Here is a 15,247-nt window from a genome sequence, read left to right on the forward strand (position 1 = left end):
AATGTGTGTGGGGGGGGTCTCTATGCCCACGTGCACAATTTTTGCTCTGAAATGCCTGCTATGCTCGTCTCAGCAAGGCCTGCTGATCAGTGGCACATGGGCTCAAGGAAAACTGCTTCACCTGCTATGGCTGAGCAGGCCTCAGAGGGAGAAAGAAAAGGTTTTGGCGGGAGTGGGGAGTGGGGCTGGAGTGGGGAGGGTGGAGGGCTGTCAGAGGTTCCCACCTTCACGTCACTCTTGGAGCTTCAAAGCCCAGCCTCGACCTTGCTACCTGTGTCACCCGGGGCAGTTACCTAGACCTCTGAGCCCTGTGAGAAGGATGAGGTTGAGTCAAGTGAGCTAATGTGGAGGCAGAGGCTTGGGGGACCTGATGGCTTGTAGCTAGATCCTGCTTCCTGGAGCTTCTTCATTCATTCATTCCACACCCGTTTCTTGAGCACCTACTGTGTACCAGGCTTTGGGAACGCAACCAAGACTAGGGCAGCCCAGGACCGTGCCCACTCGGAGCTCCCAGTCTAGCAGGGCCATTCACCACAAGAGCGGTCAGTGCTGAACACTATGCCCAGAGGGCCCAGGTGGTATCTGGGGTGTACCAGGGCAGAACGTCATGCCTTCTCTCCACCCCTGGTGCAGCCTATCTGGAGGATGAGGAGCCAGCAGGGGTAGCTCGGGGCACCTGCTTCCCAGGCACGGGGAGCCTTGCTCCGGCATCCGATTGTGATGTGATAGAGGCTTATGATTGAGGAGGGGTGGCTGCTGGGGCCCCTCCCTGGCAGATGATCAGACAGCCAGGAGAGAGAGGGGCAAGTCAGCCTTGGTGCTCCCGACCCTAAGACCTATACCATCTGGGGAAACAGTAGCCCTGAAGTTTATTTAGGAAGATGCTGACTAAAACGGCCGGAGCACCCCAGTCTGGCCGACATGGATGAAATGCACACTCCATATTCTTCCCTGAAGAAACTGTTATCTTTCTTCAGTGGCTTCGTGGTTGGAAGTATGTCACCACCCAGGCCCTGGGGCTTTGCAGCCCTTCCTCCATAGCTGGCTCCCTCAAAGACAGAAATAAGTTGATCCAAATTCACTGGCATCCAGATCGGTGGTCCCCAGAGAAGCAGGAAGGATGTAGGGCACACTGACGAGAAGCAGGACACATTGAGAACAGGTGTAGGCTCTATCGACTCAGAGTCGGTGAAATCAAGCACAGAGGCTGTGATAGGGGCGCTGGGGAGGAGAGGGTGTTGGGGCCGGGGTTGGTGGCAGAAAAGCTTGACTGTAAGTCAAATCCTGCAGAACACTAAGTTGTTTGGGAAGGACAAAAGGGAGTGGTTATTTTTCTGGGTCCTTTAAATTCTTCAAAATACTTTTTTTCTTACTATAAAAGTGACCCCAAACTGCATTGTTAAGAAGCAATCGTTTTGGGGTGCCTGGGTGGCGCAGTCGGTTAAGCAGCCAACTCTTGGCTTTGGCTTGATCTCCAGGTGGTGAGATCGAGCCCCGCCCCCCGTTGGGCTCAGTGCAGAGTCTGCTTGGGATTCTCTTTCTCTCCCTCTGCCCCTTCCCCTCTCTCAAAATAAAATAAATCTCCTATTTTTTCTTTTTTAAAGATTTTATTTGGGGGCGCCTGGGTGGCTCAGACTGTTAAGCATCTGCCTTCGGCTCAGGTCATGATCCCAGGGTCCTGGGATCCAGCCCCGCATCGGACTCCCTGCTCAGCGGGAAACTCCTTCTCCCTCTCCCACTCCCCCTGCTTGTGCCCTCTCCCTCACTGTCTCTCTATCAAATAAATAACTAAAATCTTTTAAAAAATAAAAATAAAAAAATAAGCAATTGTTTTGATAGCCAAATGGCATTAAGAAAAGGTTGCCAGGAAAAAGAAGGATATTAAATATCACTCCTCATCTTGTTACCTGTGTTGTAACATTTTCATGGAAATTAAATGATACAGAACATTTAAAGAGCTTATGCCTATCATGGGAACATTGCTCAATAAATACCATCCCCATTTTTATATCCTTCCAGATTTTCCTGTTTACTTTTTAAAAACAGCAAAACAAACACAGGAAAGCTATTGCTTTACAATCCACTTTCCCCCTTTTAAAAAATTTAATTTCCCCTCCTTTTGGATAGACTTTATTTTTTAGAGCAGTTTTAGGTTCACAGCAAAATTGAGCAGAAGGTACTGAGATTTCCCATATACCCCTGCTCCACACACACACAGCCTTCCTCATCAGAACATTCCCACCGGAGCAGTATATTTGCTACAACGGATGAACTTACATGGACATTATCATCACCCAGAATGCATAGTTTACATTAGGGTTCACTCTTGGTGTTGTACATTCTATGGCTTTTGACAATGTATCCACCATTTTAGTATTATTATACGGAGTAGTTTCACCGCCCTAAAAATCTCTGTGCTCCACCTGTCTTCCCTACCTCCCCACTAACCCCTGGCAACCACTGGTCCTTCTACTGTCTCCATAGTTTTGCCTTTTCCGGGATGACATATACTTGGAATCATGCACTGTGTAGCCTTTTCAGATTGGCTTCTTTCACTCAGTAATATGATTGCAAGTTTCCTTCATACCTTTTCATGGCTTAATGGCTTTTTTTTTAGTGCTAATCTTCCACTGAATGTACCACAGTTTATCCATTCACCTGCTGAAGGCTATCTTGGTTGCTTTCAAGTTTTGGCGACTATGAGCTTCTAGAAACATCCATGTGCAGGTTTTTGTGCAAACAATAGTTTTCAGCTCAGTTGTATAAATACCAAAGAACATGGCTACCATATCAATAAACATTCTCCTCCTACAATAAGGATCAGCCAACTACAGCCTTGTAAATAGACAGATAGATAGATATTATTTATTTGTAAATAAAATATATTTGTTTATGAATTGCACATGGCTGCTTTTGAGCTACACTGACAGAGCTGAATTGTTTCAGCAGAGGCCTTATGGCCTGCAAACTCACAATATCTGGGTCTTTTCACATACACAAAAATTGCCAACCCTTGCCCTAGAGCATTATTTAAAATAACTGTCTAGAGTCCCATTGCATGGCTGTCCCATGATTTACCTATCCAATGTGTATTATTGATTGCTTCAGGTAGTTTTATCCCTGAGCATTCTGATACTGAGGTATGTATGTGTGTGTCTATTAGCAGATCAGATATTAGGCTGAATAACTACAAATGTAATTTCTAGGTAAAGGGTTTTACTGTAAAACCTTTAAGATTTTAAATATGAATTGCAAAGTGTCCTTCTGCACACCCTCTCCCTCAAAAAAGCTTGTTGCCTGGCAACAATATGTGAGAATGTCTCTCCACATCCTCACTAACTCCGGGTATTAATATTTTTTAATGTTTTTGCTGATTTTTATTTGCCTTTGCTCTTCCCCTCCCAACCCCCACCCCCAGCGAGAGTTCTATTTGTATACAACTAACAGACTGTTTTTCCCTGTCTGATTTTTGTCCTAAAGATGTCTGGTGTGATCCCCACTGGCCTGGGTATCTATGTTAAGTTCAGAGGGGCTGTCCTGACAAGGGTCCTTGGGCTGGCCTCTGCATATCTCCTTCACACTGGCTACCTGTGCCTGGCAATGGGCTGCATCATGGTGCTGCTTGGCTTTGCTGGGTGGTATGGAGCAAGCAAATAAAGCAGAGGTTTGTGAGTCGGAGGTTTGTTTGTGAGTTGGATCTGCACATAGCCCCCAAAACTCCCACCCCACCACCATGTGAATCCTTCCTTGCACCTATTACAAACCCCTGCCATCAGCATCCCCTATTTTTCAGTGTTTGTGGTGTCTCATATGATGGCATCAGATGCATCCATCTTTTCCTTTATGATATATCTCGGTTAGAACTCCTCTCCTACCCCAGGCCATACATTCTAGTCTCTTAGGTTTTCTTCCCATAATTTTAAGTTCTTAATTGCTCCCTTTTAGCTCTTTGGCTTTTGGGAGTTTGATTAGGTGTGTGTGGTGTGAGGTAGGGGTCAGTCCTCTTCTGCCTACACTAATTTCCATTATGCTTGGGTCTTTCCTGGGCACACTGCTCTGTTCCATCAGCCCATGGATATGTTCCCACTAACACAATACAGTTGTTATCCTCATGTTTGCCAAGTACATGTTCAAGAACATGAGGTAGGAAAGTTTTAAGCATGATCATGCAGACAGCATGTTGTAGATTTTACATGTCTTGCTCATTCTCACATATAGCCTTGGTTAACTCCCCAAAGGCCGGCTCCCATCTTCCCCACTCCCATTTCCCTTAGAATCTTGTCTGAGTGGACTAGCCCACCTTAGGTAAAATTTGTCTCCAGCATTTTTTGCTTTCCTTCCTTCACTGTGTTGTTGCAAAACTCTGGTTATTTCAATTTGGGGGTTTCAGGGAGATCCTTAGTAGGGTCATCTTTCAGAGCATAAACAATCTCCATTGTTAAAAAGCACCCCTCCCCCACCCTCCTCCTCCCTGAAACTCTATTATCTCATTTTCCTTCTTGATTACTCCATTCAGCAAATATTTATTGGACATGTCCTGTTCCGAAATAGTCCATTTTATTTTCAATATAATCTGGATGCTATTTTAGTCATAGTTTAGCTTGGAGGAATCAAAGAGCCCTCACACCCTACATCCAACCCATCAGCAAATCAGATTAACTTTGCCCTTCGCGTCTGTCCCTCCAAAGCCTCTGAGACCTCACTCAGAAAAGCAAAATCATTTTTTACGGTGTTGGGAGCCACAGAGGATTCTGAGCAGAGGAGGGATGTGCCCTGACTCAGGTGCTCACAAGCGCCCTCTGGTGGTCATTAGGGGAACAGAGTGTGGGGGACGAGGGCCTGACTGAGAGACCAGGGTGGAGGGACTGTGCTGGTCCAGGCGGGAGACAGTGGGGGCTGGGCCGGGTGAGGCTGTGGAAGGGGGGAGAAGTGGGCAGATTAGGGATAGATTCTGAAGATGGAACCTGTAGGACACACGGACGCCTGGATATCTATCCTCCAGCCACCTCGGTCACCCAGAGGCAGGGAGGTAGTAATATTAATGTTAATCCTCACAATCTGTTACATGAGCCACTTGTCTGGGGTCCCACAACCGCTAAGCCCTGCTCCCATGTGTCCTTGTGGGTTCTGGGGTCCTGGGGTGTGTATCCACTGCGTTTTCCTGCCTTTCCATATCAGGACTAGATAAGCCCAGCCATGGGCCGGTCTGGCAACTCAAAGCCTCAATTAGCAAACAGATTTTAGTAATCATAATCAAATAGATGAAAGGAGAGCCAGGAGCTGACCTACTTTGCCCCCATCTGGCTTCCAGAGGCTCTCCAGAAGTTACAGACACCCCTTGAGCTGGTCCCATGCCCACATTGTAACTGAGGCCTGGACTGAGCAGCAGTTTCTCCTTGATGGGTGACTTCAAGACATCCCCTCTGCTTGCTGTCTTTCTCATCGTTTTCCACTGGGCTTGTGAATTTTGTCTGAAACATAGGCCAGCAAACATAAGCCCCCCACCACTACCACCAACCCTGCAGCCACCGACCTGTCACCCTGCATCTTCCCTACAGCCCCCTCCCTCCTTCCCCCATTTGCAAGAGTTCTCGGCCTGCTTCTCACCCCAGGCCCCTCCCACCTCCTGCCTCTTTCTGTGTTCTGTCCTTCCCACCATTCCTCCTGTTTCCCCACAGACTCCTGCTGTCGATGCACAGAGCCTTTACTAACCTAGAGGTCCCCTCCAGGTCTCCCAGGCGCTCAGAAAGTGCCGGGCTCCAGCTAGTGGCTCCAAGAATACCTCAGTGCCAACATCCTGGACGACATGCAGGAAAACGCCACGTGAAAGAAGGAAGCCCCACGCCCCACCCAAGGCTGAGTTCTTTCAAACTGATGAGGTTCCATGGCCCAGGGGTGGGGGGAGGGACAGTCCCCACCCCTGCAGGGACACGGCTGAGCAGGCTCTCAGCCCCTTCCGACCCCTCTGTGTCTTCCAGTGTTTCCTGTCCACGGTTATCATCCTCATTGCTGAAATCATAGTCACCGCCGTGGTCCTTGCCTTATTCCACATTTTAAGTACTATGCTGTTGCTCCCACTCGGCATTAGAAAGAACTCGAAATCGCGAGAAGCACCACCCCTCCCCCCGGGAGCCGCCCACCTGGTGATACCCCTGGCCCATGGGTCCCTGGGGCTGGAGATGGGGTCTCCAGAAATGGGGTGAAGAACCAAAAACCTCAGCCGTCCCCTCGAAGGCCTCAAGAGACTGGCCGAGTTAATTTCATTCACCATCTCCCTTGCGTTTTTGGTGGTGAGGTGTTAAGAAGTAATGGGCAAAGCTGCAAAAGCTGCTGGGGTTTTGAAATGTGTCAGAAACAGATGGCTATTTAGCCAGATCCGTCAAAATGACAAAGCATGGATGCTTCGACCCAGCTCTCCCATCCCTAGGACTCATCCAAGGATTTGCTTGCTTGGGTGCAGAAGGACGTATACACGGAGGTGTGCAAAAGATTGTAAGCATCAGTAGGAGGGTGGTTCATTTATAATAATGCTCACCGTTTATTTGAGAGGGGATCCCAAGAGGGACCAGGAGGGGACAGGGGAAAAGGGCGACCCTGCAGGCAGCTGGGCTCAGTCCTGGGGTGGGGGGGCATCTGGGAGCAGCAACGAATGCGTGTCTTGTTTTCCCACTTGAGGGGCAAGGGAGCTGCGATATTGATCCACCTCCCATCAGCATTGCTTGAGGGCTGCTCGCAGGGCACATGTGGGCTGAGAGGCCACAGAGAGCCCTCGGTTACTGGCAGTGGGAAGCCAGGCCAGTGTGCACAGAAATGACAAAACGTCACTGGGATGTGCGTAGGGCACCAAGGGCGACTGTTACTCTTGCTAACAACAGCCCATATGCAGAACAATGAGAATAGTATAAAGGAGGGAGAAGAATAATGAAACTATGCTTTGCTTTGACACACATCGAGTATCTCTTTTGGGACACAGGAAACAGTCACCGTCACCGTAGTGGAGTGGGAGGAACTTGTTGGCTGGGAGAAAAAGGTGGGAGGGAGACTTTTCATGGTCTACCCTTCTGTGCTTTGTGAATCTTGAACCATGTGACTATTTCACCTCAGCCAGAAAACTTTTTTATTTAGACCTTGATTTAAAAAATAGAAAATGAAATTTGCCCCTTTTGTGCAGCGATTGATTCAGTTGCTAAAGATGATATTCAAATCTTTAATCAAGTTCCAGCCAAATCGGAGGTGTAGCAGGCATGTGGGTGATTCAAAAGAGCAGATGATTCAAGTTTGTGGTGGGTACAACCAGATGCACTGAGCTCGAGACCCACGCTCTTCCCCTGTCCCTCTCTCGGGGGTGATGGCAGCCAGAAATTGTCCCCCTCCAGTGAAGACTCGTAGCTGGCGGGGTCGGAGGGGGGACTGTCAAGGAAGTAAAAGAAAACAGAAAGGAGGGTGCGCCTGGGTGGCTCAGTCGGTTAAGTGTCTGCCTTTGGATCAGGTCATGATCTCTGCGTCCTGGGATTGAGCCCTGCCTTCGGCTCCCTGCTCAGCAGGGAGTCTGGTGGTCCCTCTCCCTCTGCTCCTCCCCCACTCGTTCTCTCTCTCAAATAAATAAATAAAACTCTTAAAAAAAAGACAGAAAGCAGAAGGGGAGCCCCACCTCCCCTCTCTGTCCCCAGGAAACCTCCCCACATGGGGCACTTTGCTGTTTTGTGTGCCCATCACTTCCAGTTTCATCTTTGAGGTTCAAGAAGTGGCCTTAGAACACATCTTCGTGACCCCGAGGAAGAATTACAGAGGTTACGATGAGCCAGATGACTATTCCACAGAATGGGACTTGGTCATGGAGAAGGTGAGCTCCACATCCTGGGTGTGTTATTGTGGTGGAAGACACAGAACATAAACTTGCCATCTTAACCATTTTTGAGAGTCCAGTTCAGGGGTAGTAAGTACGTTCATGTGGTTATGCAGCCATCGCCACCATCCATCACCTGCCACCACACCATTCTACTTCCTGTCCCTGGGCATGTCACTCCTCTAGGGATCTCGTGGAAGTAGAATCCTACAATATTTGTCCTCTTGTGATTGGCTTTTCTCACTGAGCATAATGTCCTCCAGGTTGTAAGCATGGGTCAGAATCTCCTTTCTTTTTAAGGTGGAATCATCTGTGCATCGCGATTGTACGGTACACCACGTTTGATTTATTCATTCCCCTACCGATGGACGCTTCGGTTACTCCCACCTTTTATCTCTTGTGAATAATGTTGCATGAACATGGGCGTATGCGTCTCTCTTCAAGTCTCTGTTTAGTTCTTTTAGGTATATATACGGAAATGAAATTGCTGGATCATCTGCTAATTCTGTGTTTAATTTTTTTGAGGAATTTCCATACTGTTTTCCACCACAGCTGAACCATTTCACATTCTCATCAGCAATGCACAAGGGTATTAGTTTCTCTACAACTTTGCCAACATTTGTTATTTTCTCTCTCTCTCTTTCTGAATAACTAACCCCCGGGGGTGGGAGGCGGTGGCATTTACTTCTTGAGTCTTGGTGTTTAAGGAGCAGGACCAGCCTGCAGAAGTCACCAGAAGCTCTTGGGGCAGGTAGTTTAGAAGGGCCCCCGAGGCCAGGGCAGGTTTGGAAGGAAAAAGCATTGCCTGTTTCTAGGAGTGTTTCACATCTGAGTTTTGGGCACAGGAACTGCTATGGGGTCACGTGCAGGCTTGGGAGGCGGCACATGATGGGTAGGGGGCTTCCTGCCTCCCAGTTTTGGCTGCTGAGGCTTGACGTGGTAGAGAACATCTCTCATTCATTCATACAGCCCTTCTGTTAATCCTTATTGAGCACCTACTGTGTGCTGGGCATTGTTCAGGGCTCTGGGGACACAGCAGCGCACAAAACAAGATCCTTGTCCTGTGTTACTGACGCTTAAGTGGGGACATGGACAAGAAACTGCTAAGTAATTATTAGTGTCAGATGTGATGAATGCTATGAAGGGAAACAAGGCAGGGTAAGGGCACAGAGAGTAAGGGTTTGTTTACTCGAAGGTGCTATTTGTCACCTATTGTCACCACACAATGGGATGATCTGTCCTAGCCCCTTTGGGGGGGGTCATGTGACGAGTTCTGCCTAATGAGCTGTGAGAAGTCATGCGTGTTATTTCTGGGCCAAATTATTTCATTGCCAGCACAGGGCTCTCAAGAGCACTCTTTCCTCCCACCAAGATAGTGGAACCACCCGGATGGTGGCTGCTCCATCAGCCCGAGTCCTTGAATGATTTCAAGAAATGGGGTTCCCCTGCCAAGCTGTGAGGGGCATGTAGTGTGAGTGAGAAATGAACTGCTGAGTTTGAGGGGTCCTTTGTTATGCAGCATCCCTGAACCCAGCCTGACTGATACAGGGGCTGTGGCTAACTTGGAAGGAGGGGTCAGGGCAGGCCTTCCCAAGGAGGGACATTTGAATAGACACCTGAATGAAGTGAGTGAGGGAGCTGTGCAGACATTTGAGGGAACAGCGTTCCAGAAAGAGGGAACAGCCTGTAGAAAGGCCTTGAGGCTGGAGCCTGCTCAGTGTGTTTGAGGAACAGTGAGGGGACAAGTGTGGCTGGAGCTGAGTGAATAAGAGGGAGAGTGGGGGCAGATGAGGGCCCAGGGGTGACTGGGCAGATCATGCCAGGCCTTGGGGGCCACGGTGAGGCATTCAGCTTTTACCCCAAGTAAGATGAGAGCCACGGAGGGTTCTGAGCCACGACGGGCTGGAGTAAGGGAGGCATTCAGCACAAGCCCCAGAATAGCATGACTGCTCTGGACAGTAGCCATGGTGACCATGATTTCTATTGGTTTTTTGTTATTATTATTATTTTGACATCTGAAAGGGAGTCTTCAAGTGATTATTCTCCTCTCTGCAGCTAAAGTGCTGTTGGGTGAAGAACTACACAGATTTTTCTGGTTACTGCTACCCTGGGAGCTGCTGTAAATCCATCGGGACCACAGCCTGCGACGGGCGTGACATGTCCACAGACATCATCCACCAGGGGTCACTCGAGACCTTGTTGGGGGTCACCTACGTACACCCCAAGGGTGGGTGACTTTTAGAAAAACTGTGTATTTGCCAGAACCCCAGCGAGAGTGGTCAAGGGCAAAAGAAAGCAACTGTCATTGGGTGTTCAGCTCATTTTGGCTACACAGCCTTGAGGGATTAGGGTTCCCATCCTCATTTCTCATATGGGGAAACTGAGGTTCAGGGAGGGGACAGTTCAAGGTCAGTTCAAGTGGCTCTGGTGGAGCTGGGTTTGGCCTGAGTCCATTCCCTGGGCTACGTTGCCTACCTTACAGAGGGCTTACAATATAGCAGTAATGATGAACAATGATCATTCTAGGAGAGTGCCAGCTCCCCACGGGGCCGGGCACTCACTTTGTGAATTCCATCCCCATCCCACGCCATGATGAGGTGGGGAGTGCTTTTCTCCCATTTTATAGATGAGGAGACTGAGGCACAGAAAGTTGCCCAGCACTTACTCACCACCTGACAGTGTTATTGCTGTATTGATTACCTGTGTTCACCACTCAGATGTTGGCCCCACCAAGGCAGGAATTATGTCTGTTTTGTACATCGCTGGGTTCCCAGTGCTTAGCTCACAGTAGACACTTAATCACTGCATAGTGAGTAAAGGGGGCACTGAATCCTGTCAGGAGCAAGCTCAAGGCAACTCAAGCTTCTGGAAGCAAGAATTGCCAGGGGCCTAGAAAGGGGAGCATCTCCGTGACTGCAGGAGGAGAAGTGGGTAGCTACTCTACCCACACATTGTGTCTGGTCTCTTAATGTCTCTGAACCTGTTTCTTCACCTACAAAACAGAAAAAAAGAATAGTACCCACCTTTTGAGGTTACAGTGATAAATAAGTGTGAGAAAACACATGTAAACGGCTGAGAAGGTGCTGGATACATGTTAGTTAGCCCTTCTGTTCACATGTAAAGAGCACCCAGAAATAACTAACAGTTACTGAATACTGGCTGTCAGGCTGCTGTTACGTACTTCATGTAGATTTTTTCTCTTAATCCTCACAAAAACTTGGGTGGCAGATCCAGTTGGTCCCATTTACAGCTGGGCAAACTGAGGCACAGAGTGGTGTGCGACTTCTCAGGGTCACACAACTAGCAAAATAACTTGGGACATCTGGTCATACTCCTATTCACCACACTTGGAGGTCACTACAGATAGATTCTGGGGAGTACACGGTATGTTCTGGGTGAGGTGAGGGAATGAGGAGGCCAGGGAAGATGCTGGGATAGGGGAAGCAGTCAAGTGAGGAGTCAAGGTCCTTGTGGCTTTGTCCCCTTCTCGTCATTGGCCCAAGGGGTGGGGCCGATGGGAACTTGGAGTCCAGAAGCCCTTAACGAGGTCCTTTGGTTTGATATTTGTATCCTCAGGGCTGTTTCCCCAAGCTCTTGAAAATAACCAAGACTCAGAGCTTCAACTTGAGTGGGGGCTCACTTGGGGCAGCAGTGATACAGGTAAGGTCTAGGCCCTTTGGAACACACTGGGCTCTTTCAGAGCGCCTACTGTGTGCCAAGCACTGTTCTGGGCACTGGGGATCCCTGCTATGGTGGAGCTGACATTCAAGTGGGGGTGGGGGATGGATGATCATTTCAGTTAGAGATCCCTTCTGGTAAGGGAGTAAAGCAGGGTGACAGGTTCGGGAAGGGAATCAGGGATGACTTCCCTGAGGAGGTGACATTTGGCCAGTGACCCGAGGAGATGAGGGATAACTATGTGTGTGTATGGGAGAATCCGGAGGAAATAGCTGGTGCAAAGGCCATGAGGTAGCAATAGGCTTGGCTTATTCCCAGACCAGCAGGGAGGCCAGTGTGGCTGGAGCAGGGTGAGTGAGAAGAGGGGTAGGGAGAGCTGAGGGCAGGGAACTGATGGGGTAGATCATACAAGACCTTGTACGCTGCAGAGAGGGGTTTGACCTTTATTCTGAGGATGATGGAAAGCCATTAGAAGAGTTTTAATGTTCACTTTTTCAGCCCACAAAACTTACTGAGCACCTCTGCACCAGGCATTGTTGTAGGCACTGTGGATACAACAATGAACTCCACAGGCAAAAATCTCTGCCCTCGTGGGCATTCTAATCAGCAGCGGAAGACAAGAAATATGATTTTTTTCAATTGGACAATTTATTGTATGGTAGTGATAAGGGCGTGCTTGTTTGTTTGTTTGTTTAATTTTTGAGAGAGTTAGAGAGAGAGCATGAGCAGGGGGGGAGAGGAAGAACCCCAAGCAGACTTTGCGCTGAGTGCAGAGCCCAATGTGGGGCTCGATCCCAGGACTGAATTTTCTTTTCCTACCTCATTTAAAAGACAACCGCATAAGGCAATACCTATAAAACTGTGTTTACAGACTGATATTAAGATGTAATTCACATGAGGAGGGAACATCAAGGTGCCATTACCAAAAGAATGAGAATGGATATGGGCTAGGCAAAAACAACAGATGTCTACCACACTTAAGATATTAGGACTATGCTCACATTATAGAATGTTTCCGCTTGGTTCCTGTTTTAGCCTTAATATGTCAATATTTTCACGGAATTATGATGAATTATGACAAACTGAAATCATGTCTGGGTGAGATTCATGATAGCAAAATGCATCTAGAGCAGGATTTGAAGAAACAAGCTTTGGACAACCGGGAAATAGATAAAAAAAAAAAAAATGAACAGTATCAAACCTGACCTGATCCAGCTGCGCAAGATCCGAGATCAGCACCTTGTATAGCTCAGTCACAAAGGAGTGAGACAGAAGCGCCTAAATGCCTGGTTGGGAATCAAGAATGAGGATGCTGATGAGACCTATTTTATCAATGAGGAAGATGGAAACCTGCCCCATTACGATGAGAAAACCTGGTTTGTTGAGGATATCAATCGAGTACAAGCAGAGGACTTGCTTTACGGGAAACCTGATGGTGCATTTTTAATTCGTGAGAGTAGCGAGAAAGGATGTTATGCTCGCTCCGTAGTGTAAGTCTTCTCTGGCGGTTTAACCTTTTGAAAATTTCTGCATTGATTAATAGAAACTCAACCCCTCATAAAATTCAAATAATTCAAAAATTATTTGAAGTACAGTAATGAGGGACCCATGGCTTAGACCTTTAATATTTGTATAAAGAAAACAGTTAGCTGCTTAAAAAAAAAAAAGACATAATTCACATGACAATAGTAGCACAAAGGAGGGTGGAACGAAAAGAGATATATAGGAGTAGAGTTTTTGTATGCTACTGAAATTCATTTAGTGTTAATCCAAACTAGGTTGTAAACAGTTAAGATGTTAATTGTAATCCCAAGGACAGCCACTAAGAAAAGAACTTTAAAATACAGCAAAAGAAACAAGGGAATTAAAATGCTGCACTAGAAAATATTTAACACAAAAGAAAGTTGAGGTGTGCAAATAGAACAAGGGCAAAACACAAATGGAAAACAAATAGCGAAATGGCATATAGAAATCCTACCTTCTCAGTAGTAACAGTAAAGATAAAGGGATTACACCACTTAACTGTACACTTTAGAAAGGTGAAGTGTATGATATATGAATTTTCTCAATAAAGCTCTTATTTTGTAAAAAAAAAAAAAAAAGCCTCCATCCCTCTGGACCCCCATGAAGTTTTTTTTTTTTTTTTTTCACTCAGGTACTTCCCTCAGATTGATTTTCAAGATGCAGTAGTGTTCTTCTGCAGATCACTGCCAGTTGAGAGATGAACGAGTCTCATCCATCTGACCTGTATTTTTTTTCTATTTATTTATTTATTTGAGAGAGAGAATGAGAGAGAGAGAGCACATGAGAGGGGGGAGGGTCAGAGGGAGAAGCAGACTCCCCCGCTGAGCAGGGAGCCCGATGCGGGACTCGATCCAGGAACTCCAGGATCGTGACCTGAGCCGAAGGCAGTCGCTTAACCAACTGAGCCACCCAGGCGCCCCATCTGACCTGTATTTTAAAAATGGGTATTTTTGGGCGCCTGAGTGGCTCAGATGGATAAGCGTCTGCCTTCGGCTCAGGTCATGATCTCAGGGTCTTGGGATCGAGTCCCGCATCGGGCTCCCTGCTCAGCGGGGAGCCTGCTTCTCCTTCTCTGTCTTTTATGAATAAATAAATAAAATCTTTAAAAAATAATAAATAAAAAATAAAAATCATTTTTTTCATTGTACAAATTTATATCGAATATATGTTTGCAAACTATACCACACCCTCTTCCCCAAGGAGGTCATAATAGTCAAGATCCCAGCAGGAAACAGAATGCAGCCCCCAGGTGGTCCTTTTAAGAAGTTTTCAGGGGCTTCCTTGCTGAGGTGTGGGCAGGGTTAAGAAAAACGGAGGGATGAGGTGCTGAGGGGCTAGCAACACGGGGAGCTTTTACTTCTGGGCCTGAAGGGGTGGGGAAAGCAAGAGCCAAGGAAGAGGGGCCATCTGCCCACAGCTGCAGTCTTGAAGAGCTCAGGGTGGGCCGGAGAGAGGAGGCAGTGGGGAAGAAATACTCCAACTTTTCCTTCAGCCTTCCCATCTCCTGCAGGTAGGTGTCTCCTATTGGGCGGTTGCGGTTCCGTAACCGGAAGTGAAAGGGCAGGACGTTCTGGGAAGTGTAGTTCGCAGGACCCAGGGTAGGGCAGAAAGAGGGTGGAGATAAGATCTGCGGGAAACAAAGGGAAAATGACCCAGGTGCATCACAAAAGGCCTCCATCTTCTGCTCACTACTGAGACTGATTGTGGAAACAGGTTCAAAGCAGCCCCAGACTGACCATCCGGGGCCTTCCGCTCTCTGTAAAACCCTGCCCTTCACCTTTCCGGAAGAAGATACTCCCCTCCCCTTGTCAGTGTATCCAATTTGCTTTGGGTTCCAGAGGTCCCTTAAGTTGGTTCAGTATTTCTTTCTTCTCCCATTTCAGCTGCCAGGAATTCTTGCCACTTTGCTGCTATTCATCAAAGGAGGCAGACGGAGCTGGGGGGGAGGACAGGACATCTGGTCCACCTGGCTGCTGGAGATTTTGTCTCATTATTTCTCTGTGGCCCTCACTGCTTTTGGAAGAGATTGGTAATAAAAGATTTTGCAAAGCACCGTTATCCTGATCCTTTTTCCTTCATTTTATTTTTTATGGCAGCTAGCAATGGTTTTAGCCCTAAGTACCTAAATGGGATGACATGGCCTCCCTTCTCATGCAGTTGTGTTGTTTTGTAAATTATTTTGTGAAAAAAAAAAAATCT

The 15,247-nt window shown here is 47.5% G+C and overlaps 1 protein-coding gene across 1 annotated transcript; it reads left to right on the forward strand.

The window, feature by feature from the left end:
- The first annotated feature begins 813 nt into the window (after positions 1–813).
- Positions 814–15,081, forward strand: TSPAN16 (tetraspanin 16). The gene is given in 7 exon segments (XM_027581961.2): positions 814–987; positions 1,207–1,209; positions 3,481–3,679; positions 7,743–7,843; positions 9,902–10,060; positions 11,423–11,506; positions 14,932–15,081. Coding segments are annotated over 7 exon segments (762 nt in total). The 5' UTR covers positions 814–921.
- The last annotated feature ends 166 nt before the right edge of the window (positions 15,082–15,247 follow it).

The sequence above is a fragment of the Zalophus californianus genome, chromosome 1, assembly GCF_009762305.2.
Source record: "Zalophus californianus isolate mZalCal1 chromosome 1, mZalCal1.pri.v2, whole genome shotgun sequence".
Taxonomy (NCBI): Eukaryota; Metazoa; Chordata; class Mammalia; order Carnivora; family Otariidae; genus Zalophus; species Zalophus californianus.